At 43.8% G+C, this 13,072-nt stretch overlaps 1 protein-coding gene across 7 annotated transcripts in view; it reads left to right on the top strand.

Moving 5' to 3' along the window:
• arhgap36 (Rho GTPase activating protein 36) overlaps positions 1 to 13,072 on the top strand; it is a 98,708-nt gene that overhangs the window by 82,305 nt on the left and 3,331 nt on the right. For all 7 annotated transcript variants that reach the window (XM_079490378.1, XM_079490373.1, XM_079490377.1 and 4 more), the window contains 6 exons: positions 2,987 to 3,237; positions 7,201 to 7,417; positions 8,289 to 8,344; positions 10,647 to 10,797; positions 11,564 to 11,712; positions 12,242 to 12,421. In XM_079490378.1, the coding sequence (XP_079346504.1) occupies positions 2,987 to 3,237; positions 7,201 to 7,417; positions 8,289 to 8,344; positions 10,647 to 10,797; positions 11,564 to 11,712; positions 12,242 to 12,421 (1,004 nt within the window). The remainder of the gene's footprint in view (positions 1 to 2,986; positions 3,238 to 7,200; positions 7,418 to 8,288; positions 8,345 to 10,646; positions 10,798 to 11,563; positions 11,713 to 12,241; positions 12,422 to 13,072) is intronic.

Raw genomic sequence — 13,072 nt, 5'->3', positions numbered from 1 at the left:
GGGGTGCACTTCCTTGATTGGCTTTCATCTTCCTTCCTTGGTATTATATAGCTTTTGTTCTTAGAAAAACTAAAGTGATGCCACTTTTTAAGCACTTCCAACCTTTCCAAGACTTTTCAAAAAGATTCCGCAAACTTCCGCAAACACTTTGCAAGAAAATAAATAGATTTAGAAGTTTTCAAATAAATGTAGTGTTGTAAAAGTACTATATTTGGTTCTGAGGTGTAGTACAGTAGAAGTAAAAGTATTGGAAATCAGAAATACTCAAGTACAAATGCCTCAAAATTGCACTTAAGTACAGTATAAAGTAAATGGACTTAGGTAGATATTGCATTTTCACTGGTTTTTAAATCGGGTTAACTTGGAATGACGGCATGGTACCAAAGTGGTGACATAATTTCCTTCCTCAGTGTTTCGTGGGAGACAGTGTTGTTTAGTTTAGACATGCATAGCATCGTAAAGTTCACCAAACGGCATGTCTCAAAAGACCTACGACATTCACTCTTCGCTGCAGGGGTGGTTAACAGTTAACAGCGGTAGCTAAAACGGCACAATGCCTAAATATATTGCTGTCGGCCTTTTGAGCTTTTAATAACAGACAATTCCTTCAGGAAACTCATAAAATGTCTGAACAATTAGGCAGTAACCAAAGACGCAAACTGTGTTTGTGTTCACGTCTGTGTTTTAAATTACTTGCTTAATGCTGCTCTGTCTGTGGCCATTGCCCTCTACTGTTTTTTCTTTTTTTTAACCCATTCAGGCCTGACGTCGAAATTTTAAAAAAATGTTTTCGAAATCATGACAATTTTCTGAAAGATTTGAGGCACATTTTAACGATTTTTCAAAAATAGCAGACCTACAAGTTCATAGCGCGCCACTCGGTGGCGCGCTATGAGCTTGTAGATCTGCTATTTTTCAATAGCTAAATTATAACATAATGTTTAAAACACCAAAAGGGGTTCCCGCATAAAATGGGTTAACCACAAGACCTGACATTTGCGTGGACCGTGAATCCGGGAATCAATATTCTATTATAATACCTCACACATTTGAACCCATATAGACCTGACCTGAGGACGATTCTACAAATGTCTTCTAAATCCTGACAGTTTTCTGAAAAACCCATGTTTTCTTGGTTCAAACATTCAGTCAAACATTTTCATGTCAAGGACCCCCAAAAATATACAGTATGTAATTGACCACCGACCCCCATCTGAAAATATGTTGTTCCAGGGACCCCCCCAGAAGCAAAGATTTGAGTTAAAACATTCGCTCTGAATTCAAAAATGAGCTTGTAGATGTGCTATTTTCTAAGTCTATACAATTAGAGAATGTAGAAGAATTGCTACTTTGATCAAGGTTTGCCTGTTGCCCTACGGTATCAACATCAATACAGCATGGAGTTGGAATTGTGCACAAAATGTTATCCAACGACGACAAAATATTTTGGGTCTGAGGTCTGAGAGGCTAAATCTCATAAAATATTGGTCCATCATTGAAATGCCGAATAAATAATGGACCTTGATATGAAAGGGGTTGAAAACCACTGGGTTAAAGCTATAAGAAACACAGGCTGTCAGATGAACCATGTACTAAACGGTGAGAAAGCCACAGTATATTAACGTGTCCAGTGGACAAGCAAAACAAAGGCTACTCGGGGGCAATGCTCTTTGATTCCTTAATTCGGTACTGCACAGGTCCAATCTGCCAAGGCCCGCCGCTACTAAAACCCTGAACCTGTAAACACATTCTCTGTGAGTTAATTGCCGAGTTGGGATTTCTAGCCAGACAATGTGTCCAAAACATTCAATGTGTCCCTTGTTGTTGCAAGAAAACGGTTGCACAGAATGGTTGGGTTGGTTACGAGGCATTCTTGGCCTAGCGGACGTCAGAAAAGACTAATGCGTAACACAAGCTAGTTGATCACATTTAGCTGTTATGCATTAACCCATTAAAACCCAGGAAAGCATCTGTATAATTTTAAATTTGAGTTATTTTATGGTTGGCTATTATTTTTGTTTTACAAATCTTATACTTCTTTTTCATTCATACACCTGATTGTCCGAGGGAAATAACTATTTAGCAGCCTAGTTAGGCTGTATACCTGAGTGGGCTCAGTACCTAGACCGCTTCCCTCCCCTAATGCTCTGTGTGTTGCTAACAGAGAACCCCATCGTCTCATCTCCGCAATGTCTGCAGGCTAAGATTTGTATGCACACACATCTAAGCAATGGGTGTACATGGGTTAGCTGTGCACAAAAGGGTTATTATTATGTAACGCATGCATGTGTACAGCATGAGATCCCCACATGGGACATCAAGGGATTCCCAGCATCACAGTGGCTCCGCTGTACATAATGAAGAGCTCTCCAGGCCTGTGTGTCTGTGGAAGATAATAGCGCTTGAAACAGTTTTCCTGTTTCGATGGTATCTGCTGTGTGGAATGTGTTCTCTAAACATCCACTTACATCACTGGTTCTAAACCAGTGATGGTCCAGGGGACCCCAGTGGTCATTGGGCGGATTCCAGGCAGTCCCCAGTTAAGCTATTGATGATAGTTTAGTAGGCCTACAAAACTGACCATCTCAACCTGACTTTTGGCCATGAAATTGCACGTTGATTTAGATGTCTATGATATTTCCTGGCATTGTGTTGTGATTTGATGATGGACAAAGTGACAAATATCGTCTCCATATTCTAACTTGTTTATTTCGTAAATGAACACCCTACTTGATCGCACTACAACGTCACACACAAGCATCAAAGATAGCAGATATACAAGCTTGAAACGCAGAGCGAAGTGACAAGTTTTGAGCTTGTAGATCTGCTACTTTTGCTCGTGCTTGTAAATCTACTTATTACACACACTACTTAGGCCCACTCATTACACACAATTGTGTTGCAGGTAGCACATAAAACGGATGAAAGAAAGAACCCCAATCTTTTTCTCCTTGTCTCTCTCTCTCTCTCTCTCTCTCTGTCCCAGAGTCGGCGCCCAAGGCGTTTGGCATCCCTCTGTCCCAGGTCATCGCCAACGACCGGGCCTTCAAGCAGCGGCAGGATGCCCTGAAGGAGAGCCGGCGGGACTGCCTGGACCTGGAGGCCAGCGTCCTGCACTTCCGCGCCGAGAAGTCTCTGTCCACGTCGCGGTCCGTCACCGACGGGGGAAGGGAGCCCCTGAACAACAAGCCACAGTCGCCCACCTTCTTGGACAACACGTCTCGCGTGCACCGGAGGGTGAGATGACGTGCCATTTTATGTCAATGAAATTAATAGGGTATAGGGTACAGCAGCCATTTTTGGAAAGCACTCTTCCTACTTCAACGCCCCTTCCCAACTTTCACCTTCACAGGTGTTACTGATGATATTTTAATATTCTAAATGAGATGCATGATGAAGTCAGAATTCAGGACAGAACATCAGCGTTCTGATCAAAACCACAGGCAGCGCCGTAGATTCAGAGTAAATAAGGAAAGGTTTCTGCCGTAAACCAGGACATGAATGGCTGCGTGCGCAGCAAAACAGCTCTGGGACGGACGAGCAAGCCTTATTGCCTAGCAACGGCCGCTGTCAAAAAAGGGATTTTATATCATTACAAAGGACCTAAAGACGTGTCCACACGTCCTGGGCATCATTGGATCATTGGATCTACTTTGGAAGACAGGTTATTCTTTACATTTCCTGAGAAGTAACAGTTTTTGACGTACAAGGTTTCCACCCGACAGCGATGACATGTATGTTTGTGTGTACAATTCATACTGTATGCATACTGTACCTCCCGTCTGTCTAGATCACAGTACTTACTACTTACTGAAGGGTCTTCAGCAGTGCAGCTGTTCAATCTGTGATTGTATCTGCAGCCCAAATATTTTCTCAACCAATTCCTTTGGTTGTCCGGCCAGTGGACAGACACACACTGCTTGTTTGTACAACGAAGGCTTGGCTGTTGTGTGTGTGTGTGTGTGTGTGTGTGTGTGTGTGTGTGTGTGTGTGTGTGTTTGTGTATGTTTTCCTTGTCTTCCTGTCTGTCTCTGTGTGTGTGACTGTGCGTGTGATCTGTGTGTGTGACTATGTGTGCGTGTGCATCTGTGTGTGTGTGTGTGCGACTGTGCGTGTGTGTGTGCGTCCGTGCGTGTGTGCGTGCGTCCACTGTTCATGTATGCATTGCTTGTGCACCTACCTATTCATCTCTCTCACACACACACACACACACACGCACGCACGCACGCGCACACACTCACTCTCTCCAGTTGCATGATGCTCATTGTGAGTTTTTAAAGCCTGTTATTTTCTCGCTGATGTAGTACCAGTTGCCTGTAATACATATGATTACACCGAAGGGGCAAATAAACAAGGCTCAGCCTGCTCTATCAACCTCAGCAGATTAGCACACCAGTGTGACAACACTGTCCTGGTCCTCACAAGAACAATATACTAGAATACTAGAAGAAGTAGTAGAGAGTTAGGTTTACAAATAGGAAAAGATTCGGGTTGGGGTTTAGGTTTAGACATTTAACATCTTAGCCATACACAAGAAACACGAGATTTGATTAAAAATCAGACCAGTCTGAAGCGAGTGGTACCCCCTATTGGTACTCTAAACGGACATAGTCACATAGGTTAGGACATAGGTTCGGACATAGGGACAAAGCTGTTCCTTGGAGTGGTTGCACCACTCAAAAAATATTAAAGAATATAATTTTACCTTTTTCTTTTTGCCTCGGTTAGCTTCCGCCGCTAGCATCCACAGGCCTCCCATTGTAGACACAGCCTACATGATAATCTGCGGTACAGGTACACGTTTATGCTCAGAATGGCATAAAGTGCCATGTTTAGAGCCTATACCCATTTTGGGCGGGAACCCCTTTTGGTGTTAGCATTATGTCATGCTTTAGCTATTGAAAAATAGCAGATCTACAAGCTCATAGCGTGCCACCGAGTGGCGCGCTACGAGCTTGTAGGTCTGCTATTTTTGAGAAATCGAAGAACGACTGACATAGAAACATAGCTTTTTCAGAAAACTGTCAGGATGTAGAAGACATTTTTAGAATCTGATCTCAGGTCAGAATGGGTTAAAGCATTAATCCGAGTTCCGCTAATCATGATGATACTCCGGGGCGATCGTCCACCACCTAGGCCCGTCGCTAGACTACAGATCGTCCACCACCTAGGCCCGTCGCTAGACTACAGATCGTCCACCACCTCGGCCCGTCGCTAGACTACAGATCGTCCACCACCTAGGCCCGTCGCTAGACTACAGATCCAGACTACATCACTTCCGGGTCGGGTAGAAGTGACTCTTCTCTGCTTATTTTGCGCTTTTCTCTGGCACTGGCGCCACGATCTCACCTAGAGGGTGAGAGGGATTGTGTTGAGTCATTCTTCACTTGCACAATGTAGGAGGCGGGACTAAGGGGGACTTCCTGTTGGGATATCACCCAAGTGTTTTCTTCCTGTCCATCGGGAGTGCATGTAAGTCAGTCATTTTCTACGGACAATTATAGTATTTTCTCGTCACTTGTAACTTTTATTCATATGGTTCATTCATTTACCATTTGTTTTTATCGTAATGTTTTATTTAGGGTTTTTTTCTCAAGGGGAAAGTTGTAAAATACTATAATTGTCCGTAGAAAATGACTGACTTACATGCACTCCCGATGGACAGGAAGAAAACACTTGGGTGATATCCCAACAGGAAGTCCCCCTTAGTCCCGCCTCCTACATTGTGCAAGTGAAGAATAATAGCTATATGGGTAATAATAGCAAAAATTGTTGATGTACTACTAGTGTTGAAGGTGTTTTGAGGGCGAAAAAAAGAAATTTGAGTTGAATGTGGTTTAACTGACACAATAATCTTATGAATTGAATTAAATGTCAGATTTTTGTCTCCTTTCCAATTGGCCACCCTGGCGGCCCTTGGCAGCCCCGTTGTGGGCCGCGACCCACACGTTGAAAACCCTGTGTCCTAATAGACAAAAAAAGAGCAGATGTTTATTGCAGCTGCTAATATAAGTCCAGGGAATTTTACACGCTTCAAATAGTGTTTCCATAAACAACTTTTCAGCGAGCGCTGAACTCTGGAAGGCAGCACTGGGAATTCAGCAGACTGATGCGTTCCACAGAATATTCCTGGGAGATGTGATTTATGTAAGCATTGTGCTCATCTTCAGCTAATAAAGAGCAGATTTATCACACGAGAAATGCCAGGAATGAGTGGGGGGATCTTCTGTTCTCGACTCTGCTCTGCTCATCCATCTTTCTAACTCTCTTCTTACGTCATCTAACCCGGAGGTTCAAACTATAGGTTATCTATTGACGCACATTGACAACTGAAAAAGGAACATTTTGCTTAAGAAACATGAATGCATTGCATTGTATTTTAACAACACAATACAATACATTCACAGCCTGTGAATGCATTTTCTTGGTTCAACAGGCATATCATTGATTAATTTGACTGTGTGTGTATATATATATATATATATATATATGAAATATATAGAACCTTGGACCTTCATCAGGCAATTTTCTTTAAATATAAAAACAAATAATCAAAAATAGCAGATATACAAGCTCACACCGTGTCACTTCCTGCAGTGCACTGTTGGAACAGATGGTTAAATTAAAACCTGGTGAATATCGCGACCGCAACGCGCTGTGTGGACTTTCTGACAGAGGTATGGAGATTTTGCCCTTTCTAGCGATAGGTTGTGTTTATGAATGGCCAATAGACAGAGATTTCTGTCTAGTGATGAACTCTGATGAATTGAATATGAAGGAGCCGTAGACTTTCTTGGGTTTTAAATCCTCTTAGCAGACCTTGTATTGAAGTGTACTTTCCTGTGCTTTTTTCCGCAAACTGTTAATAAAGTAATCAATCAATTTCAGAGGTGTTTTTGTACAAAGTTGGCTGGCGTCTCTTCCAAACTACCGCTGCTTTCCACTGACTTCGCTGCTGACAGAATGAACTTGAAGCTGGGCTGAATGAATTGCGGAAACAATGTAATCACAGTAGCCAAACTAGTTTGCGTAGTTACAACACCTCGTAGGCACCGAACACCTGACAGAAGTTGATCCGGCTCACCCGAAACCTCTGAATGACGTCGTAAGAAGGAAAAATGTCGGCTGTTTGGCGCTAGTATGCATTGTGGGCCTAACTGTTGCTCTACTCTCTCTCTTTCTCTCTTTGACTCTCTCCAGGGTGGCTTATCGGTAGACTCCATCTCTGACCTTGTAGAGAGTCAGTCTCGCCTGCTGGAGGCGCTACAGCTGTCCCACCCGGCCGAGCTGGACCTGAAGAAGTGTACGGGCAGCGGTTCCCCGGGCGGCAGAACCCAGACCAAGCTCAGCCTGAACCCCATCTACAGACAGGTGCCCCGTGTACTGGAGAGGTGCTGCAGCCACATAGAACACTATGGTGAGACACCGTGTCCATTTCACCCACAAACAAAACGTCTGCCGACTTCCTTTTTTCACTGAGGAAAACTAAATAAAAACTAAAGCTATGCTGACTAAAACTAGGACTAAATATATTGACAAATGTTAAATAGCTAATACAATATAATAAGATGTTTAGGGAAGGACTAGTGGAAAAGAGATCCAGTAGAACTAAAAGAAAAGGCATGTTATGCTTGGTTGTGCTTGAGTGTTGCACTCTGAAAATAGCATATCTACAAGGTCACAATACGTCACCCTGCAACAAGTTGTGAGCTTATAGATCGGCTATTTTCAGCATGCAACCAAGTGTAAAATCAGTCATTACGATGCCATCAAGGCCTGCCAAAATATACATTATTTTTTAACTCACTGTAGATTTAGTCAACTAACTTTTCAGTTGACCAATGACATTTCATTCAAAAGACTGTGACTAAATTAAATCAAAATTTGCTGTCAAACTTAACACTGGTGAGACATGAATTCACCTTCACACGTTCTCTCAGATTGAGGTGATTATACAATACGTTGATGTTAGGAGCTCAATAACCGATTCCATGCCACCATTGACTCCAGTGCTCCGGAGCCAGTGCCAACAGAATGCACGAAAAAGGCAGCGAAGAAGACCTCGTGAACCGGCTCCGTGAACCGGAAGTATTAATAATGGCCCATTTTCGTGCCACCGGCGATCACCTTCTATAGCGCTAGAAACGCTAATATGCTAACCGCGACGTCGCGATAAGGGAACGCCATTAGACTGCGCAGGATATACTGTATATTCTATAGTATGGATAAGGCAAGGTGCGAAATCTAAGATTCAAATGATTCAAATGATGCACCGTTTTGCTCCGCAGGCCTGCAGACTGTGGGGATTTTCCGAGTTGGAAGCTCCAAAAAAAGAGTTAGACAGGTGAGTTACACACCACAGTCCTGAACCTATTTGAACCCATTCAGCTTGTAGACCTGCTATTTTTGAAAAATTGTGAAAATGTGGTGCAAATCTTTGAATATATACTCTTTCAGAGTTTTTAACTCAAGTCTTTGCTTCCGGGGGGGGGGACAACATATTTTCAGATGGGGGTCGGCGGCCAATTACATATATTTTTGGGGGTCCTTGACATGAAAATGTTTGAGAACGACTGACATAGAAACATAGGGTTTTCAGAAAGCTGTCATGATTTAGAAGACATTTGTAGAATCTGGTCTCAGGTCTAAATGGGTCAATGAGCAAAGATACAGATACACAAAGATACAGTCTACCATTCATGTTCGATGGAAACCTGTGGCATGAAGATACAAAGCATATCTGTCCGCACAAAATGAGAAAAGTCACAAAAGTATAGTTAAAAACGTGAGTATTTTTTGGTGAAGGTCTTGGTGACCAAAATGTTGTGTCGACTCTGACATTGACATTGTGTCTTGATTAAAGTTATTTTCTCTTGTACTGTGCAAGTCGGGCAGTGTGCGGACCGTGCTTTTATTGATCTCCGTTGGTCATTGTGCGGTTCTACTACGCACCTGTCACAGAGACACCCATTAAGACCTGGGTTGACTCTACAAAATAGGCCTTCTAAAGCAGTAGTTAAAGATATCAAGATTTTTCATAAAATGTAAAAACATATATGACAGAGTTTCACAACTAAAGCTATGGATTTAGTTACTGTATGGTTATAGCCACAGTGGTGTGCTCTTTTCCTGTATAATGATGAATATGCACGTGACATGTTGGCACTAAGGCTGCAACAACGAATCGATTAAATCGATAAAAATCGATAATTAAATTCGTTGCCAACGAATTTGATTATCGATTTAATCGCGGGTGTTTTCCAACATTAAAATCTAACGTAAAGCTGCTTTCTTTTTACCGTTCAGTAATGGCACTAGGCTGAACGATCAATATGCAACGGGTCGGTATAAACAACACGAGATTGTCTTGAACGTGACCTGAGCGCTCCGCATCTACCCCTCTCTCTCTCTCCCAACTTCAGTCTCCCACACACGCACACACACACACACACACACACACAGAGAGAGAGAGAGCGTCAAGTGGCTCTGTGGCTGCGATGAGCTCCGCAAACACAGCTGATCTGTGAGCTCATCAACGTCATCAACAGGTTACAAAATGCCCCAAACAGGTCCCAAAACATGGTATTTGTGAGCACCGCCACTGTCCATATTTTTTGTCGTATGACCAAAAATGCTCCCCAAAGTCTGAATCTGTGAGCTGCTTGCAGGCAGGCTACGGAGCACTAGCAGTGTAGCTCGTTAGCTCCTCAAATTTGTTCCACCTGTGTTACTCAGCAGCGCATTGAAGTGGGCACAGGGCAAAAGCAGAACGTTTTGCTTAACAATGATCAGTTGTTCAGTGCTGTTTAACTTTGGCAATAAGTGATACTAGAGCCTAGAGAACATGCTAATATGGCTGCTAAATAAGAACGGTTTCCTCTATCAGCTAGCATGCTGGTGTGTGTGTGTGTGTGTGTGTGTGTGTCTACTCTGTGCTGTAGGACAGTGGTTCTCATAGTGGGAGTTTCAGCTAAATGATAGATAGTTAGCAAGTAAACCATGTGGACCCAAAGGGTCTGTAACAGAGAGTGCAAAAATGGAACCAAATGGACTCTCAAAATTGACATTGATTTAAAATAGAAATAAAATAATAATAAATTGGGGTCCCAGAGATAGAAATGGAAAGAATATACACGGTCAACATTACAGATTACAGTATCATTACAAGTACAAAAAAAGGGGGTAAAATATAGATTTTGAAGGAGTATTCATTTGTATTGTCTTTATTGTTAGTTACAACATGCCTACAATAAGTTGAAGCAAAATTTTAAAGGTAATTGCAAAAAGGTGCCATAATCCGATTAATCGATTCATCGTTTAAATAATCGCCCGATGAATCGATTATGAAAATAATCGTTAGTTGCAGCCCTAGTTGGCACCCAAATGTACTTAGACACATGCCACTGTACATAACAACATGACAGGTTCTCTCTCGCTCTCTCCACCCCCCCCCCCCCTCTCTCCGTTTCCTGTCCCCCTCTACTGTCCATTGTAGCAGAAATATCAAAAACTTGATGATGTGTCATATCCTGTTTTTAAAAGAATTGTCCGATGTGGGAACCTGACCTTGCGATGTGTGTGTGCATGTTTACCTGCGTGCGTGTGTGTGTGTGTGTGCGTGTGTGTGTGTGTGTGTGTGTGTGTAGCTGCGTGATGAATTTGACATGGGTGCAGACTTGCAATTGGATGAGGAACAGAGTGTCCATGATGTGGCAGCTCTGCTGAAAGAGTTCCTCAGAGAGATGCCTGATCCTCTGCTCTCAAGAGAACTGTACCCTGCCTTCCTGCACGCCAACCGTAAGCCTACGCACACGCATGCACACACACTTTCCATTATTATTATTATGAGATAAGTGCATTATAATGCATAATAAATTAGCTTATAATGCATTATAGAGGCGACCTTGGTCAGGTTAACTGCCACCTGGTGGACGCAAGAGCCAACGCTAGACTGCCGACCCGGATCTACTTCGTTTTAGTGTGTTGCACGCTGGATGCTCTTCCTGTGCAGTGTTGAGGGGTACTGACCAGTACTAATGTTCTCTCTCTCCTCCTGTGCAGTGTTGAGGGGTACAGACCAGTACTAATGTTCTCTCTCTCTCCTCCTGTGCAGTGTTGAGGGGTACAGACCAGTACTAATGTTCTCTCTCTCCTCCTGTGTAGTGTTGAGGGGTACAGACCAGTACTAATGTTCTCTCTCTCCTCCTGTGCAGTGTTGAGGGGTACTGACCAGTACTAATGCTCTCTCTCTCCTCCTGTGCAGTGTTGAGGGGTACAGACCAGTACTAATGTTCTCTCTCTCCTCCTGTGCAGTGTTGAGGGGTACAGACCAGTACTAATGTTCTCTCTCTCCTCCTGTGCAGTGTTGAGGGGTACAGACCAGTACTAATGTTCTCTCTCTCCTCCTGTGCAGTGTTGAGGGGTACAGACCAGTACTAATGCTCTCTCTCTCCTCCTGTGCAGTGTTGAGGGGTACAGACCAGTACTAATGTTCTCTCTCTCCTCCTGTGCAGTGTTGAGGGGTACAGACCAGTACTAATGTTCTCTCTCTCCTCCTGTGCAGTGTTGAGGGGTACAGACCAGCTGCAGTACTTGCAGCACCTCCTCTACCTGCTGCCTCCATGTAACTGTGACACACTGCTGCGTCTCCTCACGCTGCTGCACACCGTGCAGGGCTGCGCCCAGGACAGCACCGGACCCAACGACGAGGAGGTCAGCACCTTGTGTGTGTGTGTGTGTGTGTGTGTGTGTGTGTGTGTGTGTGTGTGTGTGTGTGTGTGTGTGTGTGTGTGTGTGTGTGTGTGTGTGTGTGTGTGTGTGTGTGTGTGTGTGTGTGTGTGTGTGTGTGTGTGTGTGTGTGTGTGTGTGTGTGTGTGTGTGTGTGTGTGTGTGCGCGCGAGCAAGCGAGCATTGGTATTAACCCCAGTTATTCAACAGGTCATTTCGAAGGCAGCAATCTGATTGGTTGAAATAGCCATCTAGCCGTGCTTAAACGCTGCTCACGGAACTGGCCTATCACAGAGAGCCACGCTACGAGCTTGTAGATCTGCTATTTTTTTAAGAAGAAAAAAAACGTGTGCAAATCTTTCAATATATATTCTTTCACGGTGAACTCAAATTTAACTCAAATATTTGATTCTGGGAGGTCCCTGGAACACATTTTTAGATGGGGGGTCGGTGGCTGAATACGTATAATTCTGGGGGTCCAATCTTAACTCTGACGTCACTGTTGTCCCGACAGGTGTCGGGTAATAAGATGACGGCAGCCAACCTGGCGGTGATCTTCGGCCCCAACCTGCTGCAGGGGGAGCGAGGAGGAGGAGGAGAGCCGGGTGCTCTTCACTCCATGGGCATCGAGGACAGCAACGCCATCATCAACGTCACGTTGGTCCTCGTCCAGAACCACAAGACACTCTTCACGGTATACCCCTGTCTGTGTGTGTGTGTGTGTGTGTGTGTGTGTGTGTGTGTGTGTGTGTGTGTGTCTGTGTGTGAGCGTGCTATAATAGGCCAATGTGAAAAGGGTGCCATTTCTTCTTACGCCTTGGATGGCAATTGGATGATTTGAGGAATTTTTTTCCAAAAATGTGTTTTGCAAAAATCCACCTGTTGCCAGTGTTGGTGGCGCGATAACAGGCCAATGTGAAAAGGGTGGGATATATTCCTCATCCTAGTAGGATAGTCTGTGAAAGATTTCACGTAAATTGCATTTGAGGCTTTTTGTTCAAAACGGGCCAATCCTGCAAACTTTGAAATATCGGACCGATCCGTCTTGAACACATGACTATAGAGATACTGTGTAACGATTTGCTAACAGAATCTGGAGGAGCAATATCAAAAAAAAATATTTTATTTTTTTACAAAAGTCAGCTTCCTGGTGGCGCTATAACAGGCCGTTCTGGCAGTTCATCGTTGGCATCCAGGGAGTGTGTGTGCAAAATTTGGCATCGACCGGGTTAACGGTGCTGGAGATTAGCTGTACACAGAGGAACAGACGGACGCATACACGGACGGAGTGCAAAACATACTCTCTCCCCATGCCTTCAGCCTGGTGGAGACAAAAATCACACCC

Source organism: Electrona antarctica (genome assembly GCF_951216825.1).
Source record: "Electrona antarctica genome assembly, chromosome: 21".
NCBI classification, from domain to species: domain Eukaryota; kingdom Metazoa; phylum Chordata; class Actinopteri; order Myctophiformes; family Myctophidae; genus Electrona; species Electrona antarctica.
Note: the sequence above shows the minus strand (reverse complement) of the source record. Positions and strands in the feature narration are given on the sequence as shown.